We start from the raw sequence: 26,430 nt of genomic DNA, 5'->3' as shown, positions 1-26,430 counted from the left end.
TAACCTTCATATATGTTTCTCGACACTGAGGACATAACCAAAGATCACAAAGGGGTTTGGGACGTAAAACTGCAACCGTAGGGGAGCGATGTCCTGCCTTAGGGGGAAACCGATCAAATTAGTCGAATTATAATCCTAAGCATATTATTGTTCATTTATATTCAGTTTATTCATGTTTTTTGAAATACTTTAATGTTTTTAATCATATTGGAACAATTTAATGTTATTAAACTCATGATGTTGTTAAATATTTCATAATTTAATTTTATTTATCTTGTAATTAACATAAAAAAATAAAGTAAGAAAACTTCAATTAATTTGATTACCAACCGAAATAACTGTTTGAGTTCGATTAATTAATTAATCTGTTAATACTTCATTTTTTTTATCGATTTAGTTTATTTTTTAATCGAAATATTCTTAAAATCTGAATTTTGAAATTGAATTTGGATAGAATTGCTGAACCCATATCTCTGGGCCCCGATCCAGCCTAAATGCTTGAGTCATAGCCCATTAAGGTTGAGATGGATTCCCATCGATTGTTGTTTCTGGGCCTTTGAAGCTATTTCTTAGTCCTAATTGGGCTGGCTTTTAGTCTTTGGTTGGTTAGTGTTTTTTCTTGAAAAGAGTTTTTACTTGTAAAATAAACGATTCGATTTTTATTTCTTTTGATTTATGTCAGATCAATGTAATTAAAATTTATTCTCAATTTAATAAGTTATCCAAATTTCAACAATTTAAGTGTCAAGAATTTAATATCAAGAATCTTTTTCAACTAACAATTCAACTTGATGACAATTTTCGAGATATCATTAAAACAATTGTTTGTTAAATCTCACAATATCATTAAAATTATAATTAGTGAGTCAATTCAAATTTAAGTTGGTACTTAAATGTAAAATTAAAATTTTTTGTTTCTCGAATTGTGTTTCATTTGGTTTTTGTTATTATATTATTATATCGCGTGTTTTATATATTTTTTTAACATGCTTATTGAATTATTAGAAATGTTGAAAAGTTGACCTTTTTATATCTTATTTTTATTCCAAGTGAACAAAAGGATTTTTATTTAGTATAATGCTCAAAAAAGTTATTGAATTATTTAAAAAAATTTAAACAAATTCTTATTCTTTTACTATATTTGATTTAAACTCTTTTTTGTTATTTAATTTAAATAAATTTTTATAATTAATAATTAATTAATTTTAATTTAAAATATTATTTATTATTTTATATCTATATAGTATTGACGGTGATAATGGCATATGGTTATCTCAAGTCATTATTCATTATAATATGTTTACATATACGTGATATAAAATAACAAGTGATATTTTAACTAAATTAATCATTAATCATAAAAAATTATTTGACTCAAAATAAAAATATTAAAATATATTTAATTTAAGATAAAAATATTAATAATTTATTTAATTTTTAAAAATATTGCAGAGATTTTTTTAAATATGATATTCTTTTTATTGGGATCATTGTCTTCTTAGCTTGGTGCGAAAAAGAACTTAGATTGTTGCAATCACGTCCTCCGCCGCTATCCATGGCTGTAGGGTCATTGCATTGGGGGTAGTACTTGCGAATGATGAAGTCTCAAAGCTTGTCCTTATTATATGCTCAATCAGGGGCACTTGAATGGGGAGCAAATAGGAGGATGATGATGCGATCTGTCGGGCAACCTTGAGAAAACAGCCCCTTCATTGGACTTTTTCTTCCAATCACTGTGAGTGCTTTTCGGTATTAGTTTCAGCACCTGAAACCGACCAAAACAAGGTAAAAAATAGGTATTTATCATAATAATAATAATGTGACTCAGAATTTTTTCTGATTCCAAGTTAAGTTGATATCATAATCATTTTAAATTAGCTGTTTGCAAATATAATTTCTGCACTCTCTATCAAGGGAAGAGCATTAAATAATTTTTATATGGAATTTATTGTCATTTTTTCTAGATTTTTTTATGGTGATACTTTAATTTAATTACCGACTGAAATGGACCTACCAATAATTCATTGAAGCCTCCTCCCAACGGTTGTTTCACAATTTCAGCCTATATATTTTTTATTTGTTTCATCAATGTTTTGATGCAAAATTCTAAAAGAAAAAATTTTAGAAATATCAAGTTAAATACACTCACTCCAGAGAAAAGGTAATGATGTTAATCATTAAATTAATTTTAGATAGAAAGACAAACATTTTATTTTTATTTTTTTCCTTTTACTCAAGACTTTTAAAATTATCATTAATTACTATCAAATTAAAATTTAATTAAGTTATAATCTAATTCAACGTGGGAAAATCGCATGTTGCCCTCATTACCATCACTTTCACTTCCCCTACAAAAACACCTTAACACACTAAGGGGCCCAGGCTCGGTGCCCTTGCCTGTCTTAATGAGCTTGGACAGCCGAGTTTTCTTCGGAATGGTGATCTAAGAAAGAGATGAAAAGGGTGACAGAAGGAAGACATTAAAAATGAAAATTTTAAAGGCAGCCCTGACTCCTGATATATACAATCAAAACTCAAAAATATTTTCATCTAATTAATACACTATATTTATCAAAATTAAGAGAATAAAATACTAATGACAATTTTTTTTATGTGACCAAGCGTTGATTAGTACTTTCTTTTTAATTTTTAAGAGAAATGAAAAAGCAAAGAGATACGAAACCCCACAAAAATGTTTGTACTGTTCTTCATGTCCTCTTTCATTGTATCATTCTTATGTGTATATCTCAAAATTTGGATGAGTTGACAAAATTAAAGGCTTAGCCTAAAAAAGGTTGGTGCATATCATCGAAATCTTGTCACGGTTGGAGAATAAAATATGTGTATAGCTCAAAGAGCACTGCATTGTGTGAGTTGATTAATTGGAGAATGTACTCTGTTTTCATCTGCAGTGTTGCCCATAGTCTCGGCTGTTGTCTCATGTCTGAGCTGCTTACTGGTGCTTTTTCTGGCTGACGCCAAGCTCTGTGACGCTGCTTCGTTACTCAATTCTTTTACTATATACTGTGCAGAAAGGTATACCGTTTTGCATAGGGATGCCTTCCTTATGAGGCATTTTGGAAGGTAGTGACCACTATACCATCTACATTTGTGGTATGGAGGTCCCATCACCGCAGCTATTTTTGGTCTTTGTAAGCACTGGTTCTGCTTTGATCTACAATGAAATTCCTATTTCAGCTTTCCAAAAGAAAAAAAAGAGCCCTGCATTGCATTGCCCCTTTGGACCTAACTAGCATCAAAATTCAGAAAAATTGGATTACTCAAAATTTCGATGAATTGACAAACTATGTGTATAGCTCAAAGGTCCCTTTGAATTGCGATGGTAGTTACATTTTATTCTCCAATCTTGACCAAATTTCGATGAATAAAAATATGTGGAAATTAAACCACCCTAAAATGGTTGAGCATGGGTTTGTATGATTTTTAAGGGTATGCTCACTTTTTGTCATGAGCAGAGGCTTCAAAATCATCATTTTTGTTGTTGTAATTCTCTCAAGAGGTGAATATTCATTCCCTCAAATTTAATGAAACTCACTTTTCTAAAATAAAATTCCACAAAGTAAGGTAACGTCGCATCAACTACTATTAAAACGTTACAAAGTCATTTATTCACATACCCCCAACTACTAAGCATCCAACAACTACTACATACACAACCCCCCCCCATTCGGTTACTTTAATCAAGGCACACCCCACGTCCCCCTCTCAAAGCATCATCTTCACTACCAATTTCTATTTTCAGAGCTGAAATGGCAAGGATCTTTGAGATCACTCTTGCAAGTCATTACAGAAGAAAGTTGACATTTCGTTATGATGGGCGGGCAATACCTGCAGGTAAGATAGTGATTTTGCAGGTTAGGCATGGCCCAAGAGAAAGGTGGGATTTTATTTGCGAGAGGGAAGGAAGCAACAATTTCTCCATCTATGGAGATCAATGGAGGCATTTTGCATCATCCAGACTGAATGCTACGATCACTCTTTCCAAAGAAGATAATGAGGATTTCTACAGAATCGGCGTATGGCAGTTCGTCTCGAAATAGACGAAAAAAAGAAAGAATATAATGGTCGCACGTTTGTACTATGTTGTCCGGTGAAGAGAGTGGCATTCTCATGCCAATGTCAGGGTTTGCTCTTTTCTTGATTCATGATTGAGAAACTTTGAAAGTCTGATCAAAGAATATGTTTCATCTATTCACCTTTTTTTTTTCTTCTAAGCTTGAGTACTTGACCAACAATATGGACTTTTCTTAGTTATGGTTATTGTAATGAATGGTAGATGTTTTTGTTTTAATGATGATTAAGTAGCCTATTTTAGAATTTCTAATTTTTCTGCAGTACTCCCCAGTTTGATCTGGTGTTAGAACCATTGCTGTATTGTTTGGATTTTTGGCCCTGGAAGGTTATCAGGGTTGGAATTGACTCATGGTGCCTGATGAAAAACAACTCTCCTGCAGTTATTTTGTAGCTTTTTATGATGTCTTCTTTGATTCTATGGGGCTGTTTTTTATGATGTCTTCTTTTGTTTAGCCATGTGAAGTTTGGTTTTTTGGTTTGTAAGTTTTCTGGGTTGTCAATGTTTTTTTAGGGGTGCTTTGGTGTTGTCTTGGAAATGAGAGGAACATTAAATTCCTCTCATTTTACTTTCTTACTTATGAACTCAATATCTTGGCCTAACAAAACCAAGGCTTGTTCACCCTTGACTGAATAATGGAACAGATAATTCAAATATGGCTTGGAATTAGGGCCATTGTGTTGTTCAATTTTTTGTGAGTAATATATAGCTTTGTTCGTTGAGGTGAGCATTACCTATTCTTTTGAGGGAATGACCGATCAAGTCTCCTTGTAGAAATAGTGGCTTTCTTTATCTTTCATTGCAGGAACGAAAGCTCTAATTTTTTTTTTAAAAAATAAAACATGGGTTTGAAATAATATGTTTTGTTTATTATCTTGCTTTAGTTGCGGATTGCTGAGGGTATAGGAAAGTGTATCATCCTGCTGCTCCTTTTGTCGAAGGTCAAACCTAACTGTGAATTCCATGCAATTAAAAAGGGGGTTGTTCTTTCTCCCCCTGTGGACCACAATGGGGTGCTGCTTTAATTCGAGGAAATGACCAATGGGGAGGAGATTTGATGCTTACAGAAATTGCTTTGCAAAAAAAAAAAAATGATGTTTGCAGAAATTTAGTGTTGGGTTCAAGTTCATGGTTAAGACTTCGAAAATCTGATAAAGTTATCTGCATAATTTATTACCTCTTCTTTTTTTCATTTAAATTTCGTAATAATAAATGGATTTTTCTTTTATTTCTTTTCTTTGTTATTATTCTTAGGGGCTTTATAACATGGTTTTGAGGTTCTTACTTAGGGGTGCTGCCAGTTGCTTTTTGAGCAATTGATTTTTCTATTGTACTGATTTGACTGGTCCAAATCTAGTTTTTATGTTTAGAAGGAGTCTTTTGCTTTCAAGGTTTTCTCACTAATAAAATCCCAACCTTAGAAAATAAAAAAAACGGTGGCTTATTAAAAAGGACTTTACATTCCCCACAGCTGATTAATATGATGTTGTGCATTTATTGGTAACTTCCTAGGGAGCTTGTAAATGTTTATATTGGTAGTTTAATCCCCTGTGCAACCCCCTTTTTGCCTTATTGGTTTCTGTTTTGTTTATGCGACACTCGCTTTGATAGGAAGTTTAATGTCCTGCATGGGTTAGGTGCATTCCTTCCACATAAGGGTAGATTTTTGTATAAATTTTATGAGAAAAGTGTACAAAAAATATGATGGCATGCATGGATAGTAACTAAGAAGTCTGCCTGTTAATCTGCAACCTGTACAGAAAGTCATGCTCGGACCCACTCTGTCACACAACATCCTAAATCGTTCCACTACAAAAAGGAAACCACCATTTATAATCCCAACAAAATCTCGTCTAGCCATACACAAAGCAATCCAGCGCGCCCGCAATCTCGCAGCAGGAATGGCTAACAAATAGTCTAACTTGGGGTATCTTTTCTGTGAAGAGATATCCACTTTGGTATCTAAATTTGAAACATTAATAAAATACTGGTTTATCTAAATTTTAAATAACTGTACTTTCTAAGATTTCACTATACAAAAGCAATATGTTGTCTAAAAAAATGTAATTAAAATTTAATTTTGTTATAATATGAGATAACAATTGAATTAAAGTAAAAACCAAAACACAAAAGAAACAAAATAATACTGAAAATTGGATTAGTATCTGTCATAGATTTAGCAACGTCATCTTTTTGTAAATAAGAAGATCCTACTTGATTAAATTAATATTTTTTTGTTAAAAACTGCATTGAATTATTATTACTATTATTGTTTGCATTACATAATTATTATTAATTTACATAGTTAAAAGGGGGACAATATGTAATTGGTCGAGAATATCAGCAATAAAATCTTGTAATATTCCAACCACTAATATAAATACATGATTAAGACTTTTCTTTTTTTGGTAATTCGATTGATTCATCCCAAAGAATGCAAATAAATGGAAAGAAATTGCGTAAATTAAGACATCTTCAAATGACAGATGGCCATGCAGCATTTTGCGAGTTGGTAATTAAAAAAAATATGTTGTTATTCATTATATCAGTATGTCACGTAATATAAAATAATAAATGATATTTTAATTAAATTAATTATTAATCATAAAAGTTGATTTGATTTAAAATAAAAATATAAAAATTTATTTGATTTAAAATAAAAGTATTAATGAATTATTTAAATTTTTTAAAATAATTTAAATTTTTTTTTAAATATTGTCATTTTTATTTGCATCATTATCTACCTTACCGGGGAATAAATCATGCAGTTCCAATCTTGGTGCGAAAATGATGTTGACTGTTGCAATCATGCCCTTTTTAGCTAATCCATGGGTATCGCGCCTTTGCAATTGGGGTTGTATTATGGAATGATGGAATGCTAAAGCTTGTCCTTAATATGCTCAATCATGGGCACTTGAATGGGGAGCAAATAGGAAGATCATGATGTGATGTGTGGGGCAACCTTAAGGACACATTCGGGGTCAAGGAACGAAGCCATCTTTAACTAGAAAAGGTGGACTCGACAGGAGTTGGTGCGAAAATGATCTTTGCAGGTTGCAATCATGTTCCCCTTAGCTACCCATGGGTATGGCGTCTTTGCATTTGGGGTTGTATCTTGGAGCGATGCAATGTTAAAGCTCGTCCTTAATGCTCAATCATGGGCTCTTCAATGGGGAGCAAATAGGAAGATTATGGTGTGATGTGTGGGGCAACCTTAAGGACACTTTCGAGTTTCGAGGGCCAAGGAACGAAGTCATCTTGAACGAGAAAAGAGGAATCTATTAATCACCTATTCTTTAAATATGTTGAAAGTTGGAAAATTTGGAATGTTCGATGTCTTGAATGGGAAATTAGGTGGTGGTCAGCATCCTATAATGTTGGAGAATTTTTTAATTTTTGGAACGACCTGATTTCTAATTATGATAGCATGAATTTTTGAAAAATGATCTTTTATGGCATTGTGTGATCCTTGTGACTTTCCCGTGATGATATGGTGTTTAACGGACAGATACAAGACAGCTTACCATGTCAGGAGATAAAGATAGAACGAAGTCTACTACCAGTTATGTTTTTACCATGTCAGGAGGAGCAATCAGCTGGGAATCAAAACTACAATCAGTTGTGGCTTTATCAACAACGGAGGCAGAATACATGACAGCAACACATGCTTGCAAAGAAGCTATATGGCTGCAAAGGCTTCTTGAGGAATTGATGATGAAACAACAAGAGATTATTTGTGTTAACAGTGATAGCCAAGGTGCTCTTCATTTGGCTAGAAACCCAGCTTTCCACTCACGTACAAAACACATTGATGTTCGTTATCATTTCGTTAGAGATGTGATTGAAGAAAATTCATACAGACTTGAATCCTACAGACATGTTGACTAAGTCTGTGATAAAAGAGAAGTTTAATAGATTGAAGATTCTTTGGGTCTTGAAGCAGTTCGTTGTTCAAATGATGCAATCATGTCTTCAAGTGGGAGAATTGTTGAAGATTGAGTCTAATTCTAATTAGTAGAGTCCTAATAAAATGGGAGTTGTTAGTCGCATAGTGGAGTCCTAATAAAGTGAGGTGGTTAGTAACAAAGTCTTAAAATTATGAAGCCACGATTATACAAATATAAGATATAATGTTACTTTCCCTTATAAATTAAGTCAAGTAATTTATGTTTTAATTATCTCATCTTCTAGTATTTATTCAGTCTTTAGTATTGTAAAAAACGTTTGTCTTAACAAAGTTTATTTTTATTCTTCACGTTTTCTCATCTTTCAATTTCCTATTGTTTTTCTGGTTTATTTGACTCTTCCTGCTTTATCATTTTTCTATCAGCTATTACCAATTTTTATGTTAGCAAGTGACAACAATTCAAGCCCAGATGGGAACCAATTTGGCAACTAATAGCAACTACTTTCTAGAATGGGACCATCTTTTAATGGCAAGCACATTCTGAATACTAAGGGGTACACTGCATGTGAATGAGGAGACATGCAACGACAATCATATCTACCATTCCCAAACGAAAGGGTAAATGGTATGAATTTGAAAGAGCAGCACTCAGCTAAGCATTTGGCATCATAAAAATATTCTTGTAATCGAATTAATTGACCCTTAAACCACCCCAGCACCACGTGCATGCTCGCTTCCAAACTTGCACCATTTCCCCGTAATCATATCTCTGGAAACTAACACTACCCTCTTGGAGAAAGAGAAAAGAAAAGAAAAAGCCCAAGACTATGGTAAATTCATCATGATTATCTTCATCTTTTCCATCCGCATTAATTTCATGTATTCCACTTCCGCCTGTATATGGATTTCTTTTTGGTAATGGCATCAGCATTCTGAAACCCACCAAAACAAGGTAAAAAATAGTTAATTAACAATAATGTGACAGAAAATTTTATCTAATTCCAAGTTAAGTTGATATCATATCATAATCATATTAATTAACTGTCTGCAAATTTAATTTCTTCACTCTCTATAAATGGAAGTGCATTAAATAATTTTTATATATATGGAATTTATTGTCATTTTTTTAAGATTATTTTTATGGTGATACTTTAATTTACCGCCTTGTCTTTAAACTGATGACCTAAGAAAAAGATGAAAGGGAGACTGAAAGAAGACATGAAAAATTCCTATAGGCAATCTTGACTCCTGAGATATGCAATTAAAACTCAAAAACATTTTCATTTAATTAATACACTATTTTTTATCAAATTTAAGAGAATAAAATATTAACGACAAGTTTTTTTTAATGTGATTAAGCATTGATTAATGTTTTTCTTTTTAATTTTTAAGGGAAGTGAAAATGAAAAACCCCACCCAAAATAAGAAAAGCGAAGGGTCAACTTGATTAATGGTAATGCCATTTCCTTAATAGAACGTTACAGATTAGTCAAAGCAATGGCATACCCCCAACTACGAATACTGTTCCAAATGATTAAAGCTTTTTAGCATCCAACAAGTACTGCAAATACCCTCCGCATTCCCTTCCTTGGCACCAAGGCACACCCCCACTTCCTCCTCTCAAATTAGCATCATCTTCACTGATCTATTTCTATTTTCGGAGCAGAAATGGCGAGGATCTTCGAAATCAATCTTGCAAAATATCACGAGAGAAAGTTGAGGTTTCATTATGATGGGCAAGCACTGCCTGCAGGTGATACAATTTTGGACGTGAGGGGTGGTCTAGGAGAAACATGGGAGTTTTTTTGCAAGAAGGAAGGATCTAACGATTTCTCCATCTATGGAGATCAATGGAAGCGTTTTGCTGCGTCCAGACTGAATGCTACGATTACTCTTTCCAAAGAAGATAATGAGGATTTCTACAGAATTGAAGTGAGGCAGTCCGTCTAGAAATAGGGAAAAAAAATATGTAAGTCCAGTCATGATCTAAAATATGTTTCTTTTGTTTATCATCTTGCTTTAGCAGTGGACTACTGTGTGTGAACCTAAGTTTATCATCTTGTCGCATCCTTGTCCTTTCAAATTAAGTAGTACACAGCACCATTTCACAATGTATCAATTTCAAAGATGCTGTGAACAACTTTGAAAGGGCATGATGATGAACTAGTCGTCTAGTTCATCATCTTCCAAAAAATTTTTCTTTATTATTATTATTATTATAATGAATGGTAGGTGTTTATGATTAACTAGCCTCTTTTAGAATTTCTTTTTCCACTCCACTCCCAAGTTTGTGGTGTTAAGGGCCATTGCTGTATTGTTTTGATTATTGATAAGTTTTGAAGAATCATTTTGCTTTTTATGATGTTTTCTTTGATTCTGTTGAGTTGTTTTGTATGATGTCTGCTTTGGTTTTCGGATAAGATAAAGGTTCGGAGGGTTGGCTTTTTGTTTTCTGGGTGTCTTATTTTTCTAGGTTTGGAACATTATATACCTCTCATTTTGCTTTCTTATTACATGAACTCAATATCTTGGCCTAAAAACACCAAGGCTTGTTGAGTTCACCCTTAACTGAATCATGGAAAAGATAATTCAAACATCGGTTTGAATATGTAAGTCCGATCCAGGCATGATCTAAAATATGTTTCTTCTGTTCATCATATTGGTTTAGATGTGGACTACTAAGAGTGAACCTAAGTTTATCTACTTGTTCCATCCTTGCCCTTTCAAAGTTGTCCACTTTATCATTTCACAATCTCACAATTTCAACGATGGTGTGGACAACTTTGAAAGGGCATGATGATGAACTAAACGTCTAGTTCATCATCTTCCAAAGTATTTTTCCATAAAAATTACATTGATATTGAAATTGACCAAAGGCTTATTATCATTTCTGGCTTTTTCTTCTGTTAATAATCTTGCTTTAGGTGTGGACTTCTGAGGGTGAAACTAAGTTTATCATGTTGTTGCATCCTTACACTTTCAAAGTTGTTCAAAGCATCATTTCAAAACCTCACAATTTCAAAGTTGTTAGATTTTGCAAAGATGGTGTGGACAACTTTGAAAGGGCAAGATGATGAACTAGATCTTCCAAAAAATTTCCACAAAAATAAATATTACATTGATTGAAATTGACCAAAGGCTTATTATCAAGCTTTTTCTTCTGTTAATCATCTCGCTTTAGATGTGGACGCACCCTTGCAATTCAAAGTAGTAGTCCAAAGTCAAACTTAACTGCGAATTCCATGCAATTAAAAGAAGTGTTGTTCTTTCTCTCTCTAAACTGATGTGCTATATGCATGCATAGTAACTAGGAATGTTAATTAGTTTAATACCTATAATTTTGGCCAACATGCCTTTGGGTTAATTACCTATCAAAATATTTGACATAGAACAAAATCAGCGGCTAGATGAGAATCAGTTTGGTCAGGGGGTCTTGTTATTTGATTTACAGCTTGCTGTTATTCGTGGGAGCTGTATTGTTGATCAAAAAAAAAAAATCATCGATCCCAACAAAATCTCATCTGGCCATATACAAAGCAATCCAGCATACCTGCAATCTCGCAGCAGGCCTGGCTGACAACTGGGAATATCCCCACTTTAGTATCTAATTTTTAAACATTAATAAAATACTGGCTAATCAAAGGACAAAAAAGAAAGAGAATCGCTTGTAATATACCTGCCTTGGACCCCATTGATTACGTCTAGATGTGAACGGACTGTTGCCTTGGACCCAAAGCTAAAAGCCCTTGTGCTTTAGCCATTCACATATGGTCCCTTGCATGTGTAACACACCCCCACCATTTGTAGAAGTGGTGTGCACAAAAGGGCGTATGCAAGTGTCACGGCTCGAGACATGACTCGCAGGTTCAGTTTAGACTCGGCACCTAACACGAGCACACATTTGATGGACCACTCTTGGTGTCGTTGCTGTCACATTCCTCAAATATGAGAAGATAGCTAATGGCTCGAGAGTTGTTGAGAGTTGGCTATGCCTTCATGATCTGCTGGTTGTGGCTGTGAGCAGATTGATATATCAGTGACACATCTTGCAACCCTTTTAATCTTTTATAGCAGATGGAAAGAGCTGCCTAACTATAGCTTCAAGTTTATATATATGAGATAATACAGTCATTATAAGAGATCTTAGTCCCCTATATATGTTATTGAAATATGTATAATCCATGTTTATTAGGATATCAATAGCTGTGAAGCAAGAGTAGTCAATTCACCATGAGGTGAATTGGTGAAGGACAATGACCTTGATCATGCTAATTGCCTTTAAAAAAGATTGAAAAGAAAAAGCTTAATGCATATTTAACGCAACTCAGCCATCAATACACAAAAACATCACTGTAGCCATAAAGTTCTGACAAGTGATATGAAAATCATATACCTTCCATCCAGGCTTGTTGGTCCAAGGCATATGTATGTCAAATTGTTGCCTGTGGGTGCAAGGCATTTGAATGTCAAATTGTATCACGTGTGGGTCCAAGGCATATGTACCATCTAATCTCTATCTATCCCTAGCAGTGTACCAAATGCCATGGTTCATGAAATATAATTTTGTTTCTCGATCAGTGGGCGCCCTGCTATAGGAGATTATATGCAAATAGTGGTACATTGAATGTGTGCCCGTTTGGAGGCAACATAGACAATAAACGTCTTTTTAATAGTTGATAATCTTGTATCGTTAGAATCTGAAATACCAATAGGTCTAAAAAACATAATCGTAACTATATTTTTCTCCTTTCGTATAATGCTATCAATATCTGTTTCACTCTCTTTGCTTTAGTGGGCACATCCACAGAGAGGATTTCTTTGACACCTTGCCTCTTGGAGGTTTCACTGCTAAACTTGCACTTTGCAAGATATCAGCTATGAGTTAATTTGCGCTGACACATATGGCTTTGTGCCCCCACATGACCCTTAACTTTGCGAAATATATCAAAGACTTGTTCACTGTCTCAAACTTTTTCTTCAAAGATTACTCCGTTTTTACATAACGACACAAGGATCAGATAATGACAAAGAAACCCATATTCCACATTCGATTCTGTCCCTCGAAACATCATTGCCCCACCATCACAACTATCAGTATCACATCTTACATCCCGACTATCACACCAGGTACACCAGACTTTTCATGTTTCCCAACCATTCGTTTGTCTCTTTACTTTTTTATTTTTGCATCTGTTACTGGTTTTTACTCTCTGCTTTTTGCCACCTAGTTGGAATGACCTCTCGATTTATAGGATGTTAAGATGTGCAGCTTCATAGAGTTTTCGGGACAGCTGGCATTGCGGAGGGCCAGAGGGACTGCTACACAATTTTTTTTACTCAAACAAAGTCCATTTGTATTAATTAAGTAGCTATAAAAAGTCTCACAGTTCAAATTATTGAGCAGGTACACTCCTGAAAGCACTTGATGATGCATTCTCTAGTGAAGATTTACAGAAATAGCACTTAGAAATTAAAGAAAAAGGAACAACATGTCCCTCAGAAAATAAACACAGAAGCAATAGGTAAAGAATAGACAATAACTCCAGCCCTATAGAAGATAACAAAAAAACCGTGGATCCTTTCTCATGAAGAGATCAACAGCTTAGTCCCAACGGAGAGAAGGCTTCCCTCGGTCGACTGCCCCGGCAGCAAATGATGACCACTTTAGACGACTGGGGTGTTTTGCTATCTGCCTGCTCAATGTGGACATCGTCGGTTTTAAATTCATTGTTCACTTTTGATTTAACGTAATGCCATGCACGAATGTCACTTTTGAGATCACTGATTACTTGGGCCTCTATGGGTCCTAGCTGTTTCTCTTACTTCGGATTTCAGCTCAGAACAGCCACATCTATAGTTGATTGAAACCAAAGTTACAAAGTTGGCATATAACACCAACATAGTGGTAGATCATGCCATTTAGACTAGGATTAAAGGGTAAAAGTAAGGGGAAGTTTGGGTAAAGATTTTAAAATTAAATTTTAGTGTTACAAAGTAAAAGAGTTAATATAACGAGGATGTTGTATGATGAGTGAAGTAAAATATTACGTATCTCATATTAGTAAGTTATGATATAATTCTTAAACTTATAAATAAAAAATTTCTCCACTTAACAAATATAAAATATATTTTTTTAATTAAAAATCTGGTGATATTATAACCATGCTACCATCTTTTTTCTGTCTTTAGGTCAGTCCAAATCTATTATACCAGAACTTTGCAAATGGATTTGGATAGCAATGGTGAACCCATCTTTGTGGGCCCATTTCCCAGCCTAAATGCCTGAGTCAAGGCCCATTAATATGTAGATGGGCTCCAATCTATATTTTTTCTGGGCCTTTCAAACTATTTGTTTTCGGGACCCAAACCCCTTTCAAAGGGCGAAAAAACCCTACCCCCGATAACTCCCTGAGAAAGATAGTCGGAAAGTAGACAATCGAAGAGAAAGAAAGGAAAAGGAAAGGAAAATGAGAGGGAAATTCTTGGTTCTACGCCAAGCTTTCAACCTCCAATCGACTTCTTCTTCTTCTTTTCCTCTGAAAAATAACTCAACTTTGATTCCAAAAGCCAATCTTTCAATTTCCAGCACACGGGAAAACCTCAATGCCTTGACGATCTTCTCACAATTTTCCAGAACTTTCTGTTCCTCATCCTCAGGTATTATCATTCTCATTCGATTCCAATTTTTTCTTTTTTTATAATTTTTTTATTAAATGTAAATTAAAGATGGGAATTTTCGTTTCAGTTTCGTCCAATACGCGACAACGATCAGCAAGGCTTCCATTTGTGGATGCATTTTTGTCAAAAATAAAGAAGAACAAAGATCTTTTAGCCAATCGGAAAATTTGGTCGCGTAGATCTACGATTTTGCCGGAATTCGTGAACCAGACTGTTCGGATTTACAACGGGAAAACTTTTGTTCGTTGCAAGATTAACGAAGGCAAAGTTGGTCATAAGTTTGGAGAGTTTGCTTTGACTCGGAAAAGGAAACATTTGAGAACCAAACAAGAACCTGCAAAGAAGAAGGGCAAGAAGTAAATGTCTGACCCCTGCATTTGCCCCACCCCGAAATCGACAATCCCAGTTCGGTAAGATTTTGCGGCCTAATTATTCTTAATTGGTCTTAATTAGTTAATCTTCCCAGTAAAATGAAATGTTGTTGATTTTGGTTGAGGTTTGTTTTAGGGTGTATATGGGAGGTATTAGGATGATAATCAGATCACAAATTTTGTTTATGATTTCTGTTCTACTGTTTGGAATGAGGAAATTACATCTCCCAAGTTTCTCCCTTTTACATTAGCTTGTCATGGTTGACTAGGGGCTTGAATGTTGAAAGCAAGTGTTCATTGTGTCGGAATTCAATTTGGTGATATAAGTACACTCGAAGTCGAAGTAGGACATACCAGAACAGCCAAGGAAACCTGTCTGAAATTCCTGGTTTATATAGAAATCTGAAAGTTTTTGGATGGCTGCCAACAAGACATTAGTACATTCTTTGTACTGAGGTATGAGGAAAAAACACATTTTCTTTTACATTAGATTGTCATGGTTGAGTAGGAGCTTGAATGTTGAAAGCAAGTGTTTGTCGTATTGGAATTAGAGCGGGTGGTATAAGTACATTTGAAGTAGGACGTACCAGAACAGCCAAAAAAACCAGTCTGAATTATGGGTTAATGTAGAAATCTGAAAGCTTTTAGATGGCTGCCTGCGAGACATTAGTATGATGATATGGTCTTTGTATTCTAAGATTATGCTAATCCTACTTTCATAACCGTTGATCGCCATGCAATATAATTTATATCCGTACTTTTACAAGTTGCTCTCAGTTCAAAATGCACTTGCCTATGTGATCAGCAAAGACTCCCATCATTACTTACTTGACTCTCATGTATTAAGGCGCTAGATCAAGAAAATGTTGAGGCTTAAGACAATAGGCAGCTTCATTTATGCAATTAATTTCTGTTGTTCATTTAGTGACATGAAAGACTCAATCTCTCTATTTTCTTCCTTTTCCGTTTTGCTTGTCTATTAGATTGTCATAGTTGAGTTGTCAAGAGGAAATGTCCATGCTGTCTATGTTATGTTTTCAATTGCTGGATGGTGAGTTTTTCGCTCCTTTGTCTTGTTTTCCAGGAAGGGAAGTATTATTCCAGAGAACGGCTTGATTTGATGAAACCTTGTTCAAGCAATTAAAGGAAGAAAATGGTTTTAAGGTCTCATTTGTTACATGATTGTAAGATTTTGTTTGGTCAGTTGGCCAAAGTTAGCATATTTTTTAAGTTATCCTTTCTCACAATATACTGATCAAAAGTATCATTTGAGAAGCAAAAGTTGGGATGTTTTCATGGTCCACGCAGGTTGATTTGGCAATAAAATTGATGTTCTCAAATTCTACTATGTGAATTGCTGCTAACAATAGAAAGAAAATGTTTTTATGATTGGTAGAATTATCAGGACATGTTGCTGCTTGTATGCAGATTCCTGAAGAGTAAAATCCACCAAATGGATGATTGATCGAATACATTGATGATAAATTCAATGGATTGATCCTTGTACATTCTTAATAAGTTCAATCGTTCAAGTTGATAAGCTCAATAGATCGAATTGATGTTTGACTTAATACACATTCCTAGTAAATTCAATCATTCGACCTCTATACATTGTTAATAAGGTGGCAATAAAGTGGCGTTCGGTATTTTACAATATAATGTGATTACAGGTAATGTGATTGCAAGTAATATGAATGTAGAAAAAATAATATTATCAACAATATTTGATATACAAGTAAAATAATAATTAAAATGTAGAGAAGATAATATTATTTATAAAAATTTTATTGAAAATGTAATGTTAATTTTTAAAATTATTTTTATTTATTAAAATATAAATTTAATATATTTATATTTATTATTATTAATTTTTATATAATATTATTTTTAAATATATTTTTGATGTTATATATTTTATTTTTTTATTATTATAATTTTATATATTTTATTATTTTATTATTATAATTTTATATATTTTATTTTTATTTTTATTATAATTTTATATATTTTATTTTTATTTCTTTAATATAATTTTTAATATTATATATTTTATTTTACTTTTTTTAATATTATATAAATTTTAATTTTTTATATTTTATTTTAATATTTTTTATTTTAATTATAACATTACAAAATATTTTTAATAAAGTAATAAAATTAGAGAGTAAAAATATTTTTAATAACATTATATAGAGTAATGTAATGTGATTGTATTAATTTTATATTGTAATTATATTATATTTTTTATTATAATATAATTACATTGTAATCTTACATTGTAATAGATTATTATAAAATAAATATTATAATATAATTTAATTAGATATATTGTAGAGAATGTAATTTTATTTTTTTTATATTAAAATCAATTTAAATTCAATTGATCAAATCGATAATTGATGTAACATGCGTTCCTATACATTCCTAATGAATTCAATCGGTTGAATTGGTCGAATGCACGTTCCTAATAATCTTACTAAATATTTGAACGAAAGCATAAATCAGCAGGAGAAGCGATGAAGTGTGAGGCAGAAGGCATCCAATGAGCCGAGGGCAGAGGCAGCTCCTACCGACCTCCCAACATGACAAGTGGGTTTGTTGACACATTGACCCGCTAACCATCTACGCCCTTTCTTTGTTTCCACTTTTCCTCAAAGATCCCACTGTTCCTTATTTATTGCCTAATATATTGCCAATATTTGTTTCTCATGTAAACTAGAGTTACAATAATCACGGCCTTACCCAATGATATAAAGAAAAACTAAAATAAAAATTAAAGGAAAATACACCCACCAACCCCCCTAAAATATGTACTCTATAAAATAATAATAATAATAAAAGCAAAACAAAACAAAACTCTATAGTTGCACCCACTTAGCAGAGAATCAGCTTGCACTTTGTGTTGAAACATAACACTACCACTCACACAACACGTACAAGTACAAATCTGCTAGAGTTGAGGGTTGGTTGCTGTTTGAGATTTACATTAGAATGGCTTCAAGAATGTTGTGGGCTTCAAGGGCGGCTTCTTACCTCAGGATCTCTGTGTTCCATAGAGGGTTTTCTACCGGTAAGCCATTTACCCACACTTTACTTTTCTTCTCGCACTCTATGTCTGTCTTCTTTTTATTGCTTTCATGGTTTCTTATGTTTGTGTAATGATCATGCGGATACTGATACGGGAAAACGGTTTTCTGGGTGTTGATGGAAATTAGGATCTCACTTTTGTGATTGATCGAAGATTTTACCTTTACGGAAAAAAGATTTGATTTTTAATTTATTGGGTTGTTCTTCTCTTATGCTAATGCATAGTGTTAGAGTTTTTAGATTTCTGTTTTATTATAGATATATGTCTCCCCAAATTTGCCTAATCTAGGATTTCGTTCCTGATCAATCATGTGTAGTCATAGATTCGGAGTTAATACATTTTTTCTCTCGATTTTGATTTTAGAAAACGTTCTAGAGATTAAGAAAGGAGCCTAAAGCCTTCATTTTTGTTCTCTATAGAGCATTTGTAGAGTTAGAAACATGTTTAATACTTGACACTAGAGTATTAGGAGTGAGGGGAGTCAGGTGGTAATGACAGTCGGTGTGGCGGAGGGAATAATGGCAGCTGGCAAATATTGGTGCAGGTGGTTGATCATGGTGCGATGCTCATGAGAATAATGATGTTAGAAATTGTCCCGATCATTCCCTTATTTGGAGATGAAAAATAAATTCTCACAAAACCAGGAAATGGCAGGGCAACCAACTGAAACTTATATGCACCTTTGTATGCACTATTTCCAATAACCACTTTCATCCCTTTGTGCAGTTCACTTTTCTTAATATCAGCTGTTGGTTTGACACAACAAATAGAACTGAGAGCAAGGGTTGGTGTAGCTGACAACTGATTAATGGGGTGTAACGCATATAGATTGGATTATTTATCTATCCCTCATATTTATAAATGATTCATCATGCTATACATTCCCATAGCCGTTAGGTTTTGTCTGTTGTTAAACAGAGTTAAGTGATATTCTTGGATGGTTGCTTCTGTCCTCAACCTGTGGTGTGTATATTATCTGTTATCTTAGACCTATGAACTTCTGAATTTTATAGTACAGTGGTGACTTATCTGTATCGTTGAGCTTTACATCTGGAATTGAAAACCCTTAGCAGAATGTGACTGTGTTCACCATGACGTAACTTCAAACTTTGCTCTCTATGGAAGGATGATTCATTGTTTGTTGATAAGAGCAAGAAAGCATCTAAGAGCACAAGTCCTTAATGGAGTATTTTGTTTAAGTACATGATGAATATCATTATGATATTTATTGTAAGTATGTTCTATGAAAAGGTCATTTATTTCCCGTGATCAGCTGCAATTTGCAGTTTTATTTATGTCTAGAGTTGCAGCTACTTGATCTATTTTCCCTTGTTAATTGTTGTTCATGTTACTGCAGCTAATGCCTCTCTTCTATATTCCTGCAGTTTTAAACGATCTAAAATATGCTGATTCTCATGAGTGGGTGAAGGTTAATGGTAACTCTGCCACAATTGGTATAACTGATCATGCTCAAGATCATTTAGGTGATGTTGTGTATGTTGAATTACCTGAAGTGGGAGCTACTGTAAAGCAAGGTGACAGTTTTGGTGCAGTTGAAAGTGTCAAGGCTACCAGTGATGTTAATTCTCCTGTTTCAGGAAAAGTGGTTGAAGTTAATGAAGAGCTCAGCAACTCTCCTGCTTTGGTTAGCACTTGTATCCTATCCTATACTATTTCTTTCGATTTTTTTCTTGCTTTTTCTTTTAATTCAATTATACTAGTTGGGCAAGTGTGCCTTCTGAGCTGGTTTTTTATTTGCATCACATGAACTGTCCTCCTTTATGTGTGTGCTTGTGAGCATGCACCTTATTATTTGTGTCTTTGCCAGGATGCCTGTGTTATGCCATACATCTATGCCTCTGAAGTTCCATTTTTCCATTTCTTGAGGATGGTAGAACCAACATCCTGTTAATTGCTCCTATCCAAAACTTTGGTCAAACACCCCAAATCTTCATGCTTCATTTTTCACTTGTTTACTGAGCTTAGCTACCTTTACCTACCTACCTGAGTCACTATGACAACCGATTTGCAATGAGCGACAGTCTTAAACGATCATTTGTATGTTATAAATATGTCATTTAATAGCTGTATAGGGCATCATTTTAGTTATATTCACTTTTGCTTACCATCTGCAATCTTTGTTCAGGTTAACTCAAGTCCTTATGAGAATGGATGGATCATAAAGGTTGAGATGAATGACGCCGGGGAGTTAAAGAACTTGATGGGCTCAGAAGAATACTCCAAGTTCTGCGAGGAAGAAGATTCAAAGCACTGACCAGATGCCCTGGCCATTTTGCTGAGAGGGATGCTATGCAGAGAGGGATAATAGCTACATCCGGGAAGCCAACTGGTTGAGAAATGTAGCTTTCTTGTTGATGTTTCAATCAGACCATATACCTTCGTGCCCCCCTAGCTTGGGTTTTGATTTGGGTGTCATGTTTTCTTAAAGCTTAGATCAAGTAATAATGATTTTTGGTTTGGAAGTGATTTATCTATCACTTGTATGGCAAATTTGGGTTTTGGTGATGGAAATGGTGCTGGTCAGCATTTTACAAGATGCTTCATTAACGATTAAACAAGTTGAGGTAAAAGGCAAAATATTGATTACTTGCTTATACAATGTTCGAGTATCTTATCAAATAATAAAATTCAGAATACGTTATTTAAAAGATAACGAATACCTTATCCAAATGATGGCAGCTAAAAGACGATGAGAGAAGCAGCACAAGGAAATACTTCGTTTGTGCAATACTTAGTATAATGCATAGCGAGTAATGTTTTTGCACAGTGTTGCAGAATTATTATTCTAATATAAAGTTAATTTCGAAGACCCTTTGTATTATAATTTTAATTATTCCATGAGATTGAGGCTTTTCTGATATTTATGAATTGTTTTAGATGGGCGCCGGACTCGTTATTGGACTCGCCCGAGTCTCGTTCACCATTTCTTAAACCCTTTTAAAGCCTCTCAAGGCTCCGAGCCTAAAATTCTGAAACCTGGAAGAGCCACGGAATATGTCTGTCTCGTCCTCACTTTCTCTAATCCCTCAAATTGCTTTCTTCTCTGCAACTGTAAGTCTCTCTGCCTCTCTAATTATGCCTGTTCTTTCTTCTACGCATGTTTACGTTCAATGATGACGTGGGTACCGTTGCAGAACTTTGATGGGAGTAGAAGAGGAAGAGGGCTGTTGAGAAAACCGCTGATAGTTAGGAGTTTGGTGGTGAGAGCTGGTCCAAAGAGGATATCTTTCGGGAAAGATTGCAGAGAGGCATTACAAGCTGGGATTGATAAGCTGGCTGATGCTGTTTCTGTCACCCTGGGACCTCGAGGTACTTGGCCCTTCTTGCTTTTGCCTTTTTCTTCAATTTGGTGCTCTCTTCCTTTCTTTTCAATTTCGTTGAGTTATAGTTGCTTCCTGAGAAGAGGTTCAAACAGGATTACAAGGATTTTGGAAGTTGTAATTACATCATCAGAGGGAATGCTTTAGTTAAAGGGTGCTTAAAGATAGAATCTTTTACCTTTCTAGTAATGCTCAAGTATTTTTCTTTGTGTAATTATTTCTTAAATCAAATGTTGACCTCAGGACTTGTCTGATATATCCTATAAAAATGCTTCCTTTAGTGTGAAGCCTTTATGCCTTTTGGGCATTAGACAAGACTTAGCATGCTTTGCACTGCCTATGATGCCGAACCAAATGAAGAAAGGATATATCTTAAAGATGTGGAATTTCAGTTTCATTAATATGGGCGGTACTGCATACTTAATATGAATTGCTAATCGATTTTGGGTGAACCATACAGGACGCAATGTTGTTCTTTGTGAGTCTGAGACACTGAAAGTAGTTAATGATGGTGTCACCATTGCTCGGGCTATAGAGCTTTCCGATACAATTGAGAATGCAGGAGCAACTCTAATTCAAGAGGTCATTCATGGTTGCTAGATCTTCCTCCCTAAGCTTGTATGATTTATTTTGGGAAATAAACAAGGAGAGACATGTAAGTTTTATGTGCCTGAATGCAGGTCGCAAGTAAAATGAATGATTTGGCTGGTGATGGTACTACCACTGCAATCATTTTAGCCAGAGCCTTGATCAAGTCTGGGTTGTTGGCAGTTTCTTTTGGAGCTAATCCTGTTTCTCTGAAAAAGGGAATGGATAAGACTGTAAAAGAATTGGTCAAGGCCCTGAAGAAGAAAAGTTTTCCAGTGAAAGGGAGGGACGATATAAAAGGTTGTCAATTATGTTTCATATGGATTTGCTCAATGAATTGTACACTTTTGGGAAAAATTGCTAATTTGGAACTCTTCATTCTTTTCACAGCTGTGGCTTCAATCTCTGCTGGTAATGATGAATTTATTGGGAAGTTGATTGCTGAAGCTATAGACAAGATTGGCCCTGATGGAGTAATTTCTGTTGAGTCATCCTCATCCTCTGAAACCTCTGTGATAATTGAAGAAGGAATGAAGGTGGTAAAGCTGACTCTTGCTGGCCAGTACTTTAGAAGTTCTAAAAGAAACCATTGATTTGTGCATAACATCACAAGTTATATTTTCGCTAAAATTGAAATGTTATTTAGTCTTAGATTTAATATTTGCTATTTGCAGATTGACAAGGGATATATGTCACCACAGTTCATAACAAATCAGGATAAGTCTCTTGTGGAGTTTGACAATGCTAAAGTCCTTGTAACTGATCAAAAGATTTCAACTGTCAAAGAAATTGTTCCTTTACTAGAAAAGACTATGCAACTGAGTGTCCCGTTGCTCGTCTTTGCTGAGGATATCTCCATGCAAGTACTGGAAACACTAGTTGTGAACAAAATGCAAGGTGTACTTAATGTTGCTGTTGTCAAATGTCCAGGATTTGGGGAGGGAAAGAAAGCCCTGTTGCAAGATATTGCCCTTATGACAGGTTAACTAGCTTTTATGCAGGCTTTATACAAATCCACTGATTATCAGCCATGTCTTCTATAATCAAACTTCTTTTTCATATATGCTTTATATAATTCCACAGATGATCGGCTGTGTCTTCTTTAACAAAAGATTTTATATGAAATCTCATCTGGGTGCAGTGTTGTGTTTTACATACTACTTTTCCCTTTTCATTATTATATTGTCTAATTTAGACATTGAATTCCCCTAAATTTCTCCAGTGCCTCATTTTATCATCTGAAAGTATGAATGTCTCTTTGATATGCTTATGGAGATTGTTTTATATACATTGCACTATGACGAGTGGTTCTTCAAAGTTGCATTCAGTTTTATATGCTGGCAAACTGACATCTTCTACATCATTAGGGGCTGATTTTCTTTCGGGAGATTTGGGACTGACACTTGCTGGTGCAACGTCTGATCAGCTTGGTGTTGCACGAAAAGTGACTATAACAAGTAATTCCACAACCATAGTTGCTGATCCTTCTACTAAAGCTGAAATCCAGGCAAGAATTATGCAGATCAAAAAGGATCTAGCTGAGACTGATAGTGCATACATGTCAAGAAAGCTCTCGGAAAGAATTGCTAAACTCTCTGGTGGTGTGGCAATCATTAAGGTTTGCAACCATGACAAATAGCAGACACTGAGATAGAAAGGCAGGATTAAATGTTTTACTATTCCCACAACTCCTCCTGCTTCAACTTGGTTAAACAATGTGCATCTTAACTGTAGGTAGGAGCACATACTGAGATGGAACTTGAAGATCGTAAACTAAGAATTGAAGATGCAAAGAATGCCACATTTGCTGCCATGGATGAAGGGATAGTACCCGGTGGTGGTGCCACTTATATACATCTTTCAGAGCAGATTCACATGATAAAGAATTCTATGGAAGACTCAGATGAACGGATTGGTGCCGATGTTGTAGCAAAAGTATACATCTTATCCCTTAAGATATTATATGTTGGAGTCAACTGTCTGTTTATATATATTAAAATTAAAGTCTTTGAGTTTATTGTTTCTTCCTTTTTTCAATTTAGTGTTATTAGATTGCTTAATGCTTACTTTTGTAGTTTATAAAGGATTAAATTTTAACAATTGTTTGATAACTGCAGGCACTCCTTGCACCTTCAAAAGTAATTGCAACTAATGCAGGCATTGATGGAGATGTTGTTGTGGAGAAGACTAGAATGTGTGATTGGCAAATAGGGTATAATGCAATGTCCGGAAGATACGAAGATCTTATCAATGCTGGAGTTGTAGATCCTTGTCGAGTTTCAAGGTTTGCCCTACAAAATGCTGTCTCTATTGCTGGGATAGTTCTAACTACTCAAGCTATAATGGTGGAGAAAACAAAGAAGCCCAAGCCACCTGTCCCTCATGTCCCAGGAATAACTCCTTAAAGAAAAGGTAAGAGTAGAAAGCAATACAGGTAGATGAAAGCTGAAGTAGCCAAGACAGAAGCCACCAAGCTGTTTTTGCAATGGTTGCAACCAAGCCTGTGATTCCAGTTTGCTTGGTTTTTGAGCCAAAATGGAAACGTGCGCCTTAACATTTATAGCCTAAATGAGTGTACTGAATTACAGTACTTGTAACACTAAATCTTTTTGTTCATGGATTAAATCAGGGCGGGCCTTCACTTTCCTCATTCTGCCTCCTGAGTCCCTCCTAGGCCCCTTTCCACCCTTTTCCTGCCTCTCCTGCAGCTGGCAGCCCAATATGTTCCTTCTGTGAAATTTAGTTAGCTGTTCTGTAAAATTTATCTTAACTGATGTATTGGATTTGTCAATTTTGATGAACTAGTTTTGATACCAATTACTGCACAGCCTAGCCAATAATGTATTGAGGGGTATGCTGTATTCTGTCGGTGCTCTGGAACTACTAATGTCTTACCACTTCCATGAGTCCAGGGACTTGTAACAGTAGCAGGAACTAATTTTATCAAGCTTACCTTTGCAATGATGCTTTGGCCACCACCATTGACACCATCTCTGCATCATTAGCACCAGCAGCCGCCATCAACATTGTTGCCACTTCCTTATCATTCATTGCTATCATTTGCCTGCACAAAACCATTTTCATCATTGCTTCTGCTAATGTTACGAAGAACTCATCAACAAGCTATCATCCATTTGTGATAGTTACCGTCAGAAATCGGTGAAGGGGGCATTTCTATATAAAATTTCCATTTTTCTCTTTTCTGACGAGAAAAATAAGTTTCAGTGACATCACAAGGACGAAAGAAGATCAATGATATGTTTGTTAACATACCACCATATCGTCAGTAAAAGTACCTTTCACCTACCATTTGGTGAACTCTTCTCAAGACTTTCCCTGGTTTTTTTCTTCTACTTTACAATTAATCTGTTGACAATCACATGCTAAAATGTGAGCAGAGAGCAGACCCTATTTCTCCTTTTTTGCAGTTTAGATATCTTGGTCCAAGGCTAACCACTCCTAGGAAACAGCATTGAAGAAGAACCAATGGCAATCCATACTCCAGAACCAGTTCAATCAGTCAACCAAAAGTCCAATGATTCTTTGAAACTTAGTTAAAAAATTAAGTTTGTGGTCTTTATCACATAACCACTCTGTTCTAGGAAGCAATCCTACTACATAAAATTAAACCTTTCTTGACATTTCTTCAACAATATTCAATTTAGCAACTTAATAAACATCAACTTTACAAATAAATTCTCTATCAACTGCCCATTTTCTTTGGTAGGTTTTCCAACTGTCCTTATCAATACTAATATCATATTTAAATGAAATATTAGTAACTCCTTAAACCGATTTTTTTTATTAATAGATCGATTGATTCTAATAAAACCGATTAAAACCGGTTAATATTATCTCTGGAGTGATACATTAAATCGATTTTTTTTATTCATGGATCCATTCTTACAGTCATATTTAACAGTAAAAAAAAGGGGATAATGATGGTGGCTTAATGTCGAAGCCAAGCATGTCGTCCTCCTCATAGCCAAAAATGACCTAATCCTTCAATTATACGCACTGCTTAACTCCTCCCACTAAAGAGAAAGTCAAACTATAGTTTATATATAATTGTAAAAATAATAATATTTATAAAATTATATTGAAAGGAGAGGACCTACCGATTTCATGTGCTCCACTCATGCGCTTGGGATTTAATCAGCTATTCATGCCCCTACCATTTTCGTATATTTTCTGGTAGATTTTTTTATGATTAAATTGCATATAATTGACCCCTTACTTTTTTGTAACTTAATTAATTAATTAGTGTTTGTTGAATTAAATTTAATAACTGTGTTAATCGTGAGGTGCTTTATAATATATTTAAAAAAATATATTTATATATATATTTAAATCATCAATTAATT

At 34.5% G+C, this 26,430-nt stretch overlaps 3 protein-coding genes across 4 annotated transcripts; all 3 read left to right on the top strand.

The window, feature by feature from the left end:
- The first annotated feature begins 14,389 nt into the window (after positions 1-14,389).
- On the top strand, positions 14,390-16,389 carry LOC110418333 (small ribosomal subunit protein uS19m-like). 2 transcript variants are annotated; one of them, XM_089783842.1, is made up of 3 exons: positions 14,390-14,657; positions 14,746-15,088; positions 15,319-16,113. In XM_089783842.1, the coding sequence occupies exons 1-2, from the start codon at positions 14,468-14,470 to the stop codon at positions 15,036-15,038; spliced, it is 483 nt and encodes a 160-aa protein (XP_089639968.1). In that variant the 5' UTR covers positions 14,390-14,467; the 3' UTR covers positions 15,039-15,088; positions 15,319-16,113. The 2 variants fall into 2 exon arrangements, with proteins under 2 accessions (XP_089639968.1, XP_089639967.1); XM_089783841.1 differs by lacking the exon at positions 15,319-16,113 and adding an exon at positions 16,134-16,389 and having other exon boundaries at positions 14,392-14,657.
- Positions 16,390-17,885: 1,496 nt separating this feature from the next.
- LOC110418365 (Single hybrid motif superfamily protein) lies at positions 17,886-20,744 on the top strand. Its single transcript, XM_021431063.1, has 3 exons — positions 17,886-18,119; positions 19,523-19,782; positions 20,284-20,744. The coding sequence occupies exons 1-3, from the start codon at positions 18,041-18,043 to the stop codon at positions 20,410-20,412; spliced, it is 468 nt and encodes a 155-aa protein (XP_021286738.1). The 5' UTR covers positions 17,886-18,040; the 3' UTR covers positions 20,413-20,744.
- CPN60ALPHA2 (TCP-1/cpn60 chaperonin family protein) lies at positions 20,584-24,836 on the top strand. Its single transcript, XM_021431060.1, has 10 exons — positions 20,584-20,722; positions 21,036-21,209; positions 21,293-21,467; positions 21,939-22,060; positions 22,159-22,366; positions 22,457-22,602; positions 22,741-23,047; positions 23,434-23,684; positions 23,801-24,001; positions 24,184-24,836. Exons 2-10 carry the CDS (start codon positions 21,153-21,155, stop codon positions 24,469-24,471), a joined length of 1,755 nt encoding a protein of 584 aa, XP_021286735.1. The 5' UTR covers positions 20,584-20,722; positions 21,036-21,152; the 3' UTR covers positions 24,472-24,836.
- The last annotated feature ends 1,594 nt before the right edge of the window (positions 24,837-26,430 follow it).

The sequence above is a fragment of the Theobroma umbraticum genome, unplaced genomic scaffold, assembly GCF_002168275.2.
Source record: "Theobroma umbraticum cultivar Fairchild unplaced genomic scaffold, ASM216827v3 scaffold_50.0, whole genome shotgun sequence".
Lineage (NCBI taxonomy): Eukaryota > Viridiplantae > Streptophyta > Magnoliopsida > Malvales > Malvaceae > Theobroma > Theobroma umbraticum.
The sequence above is the reverse complement of the archived record's forward strand: the minus strand, read 5'-3'. Positions and strand labels throughout refer to the sequence as shown.

Coding starts and splice junctions, on each gene's coding strand:
- LOC110418365 (XM_021431063.1), top strand. CDS start 18,041: ATGGCTTCAAGAATGTTGTGGGCTTCAAGGGCGGCTTCTTACCTCAGG. Junction 18,120..19,522: donor CCATAGAGGGTTTTCTACCG/GTAAGCCATTTA, acceptor ATATTCCTGCAG/TTTTAAACGATCTAAAATAT. Junction 19,783..20,283: donor TCAGCAACTCTCCTGCTTTG/GTTAGCACTTGT, acceptor ATCTTTGTTCAG/GTTAACTCAAGTCCTTATGA.
- LOC110418333 (XM_089783841.1), top strand. CDS start 14,468: ATGAGAGGGAAATTCTTGGTTCTACGCCAAGCTTTCAACCTCCAATCG. Junction 14,658..14,745: donor TTTCTGTTCCTCATCCTCAG/GTATTATCATTC, acceptor TTTTCGTTTCAG/TTTCGTCCAATACGCGACAA.
- CPN60ALPHA2 (XM_021431060.1), top strand. CDS start 21,153: ATGTCTGTCTCGTCCTCACTTTCTCTAATCCCTCAAATTGCTTTCTTC. Junction 21,468..21,938: donor TGTCACCCTGGGACCTCGAG/GTACTTGGCCCT, acceptor TGAACCATACAG/GACGCAATGTTGTTCTTTGT. Junction 22,061..22,158: donor GAGCAACTCTAATTCAAGAG/GTCATTCATGGT, acceptor GCCTGAATGCAG/GTCGCAAGTAAAATGAATGA.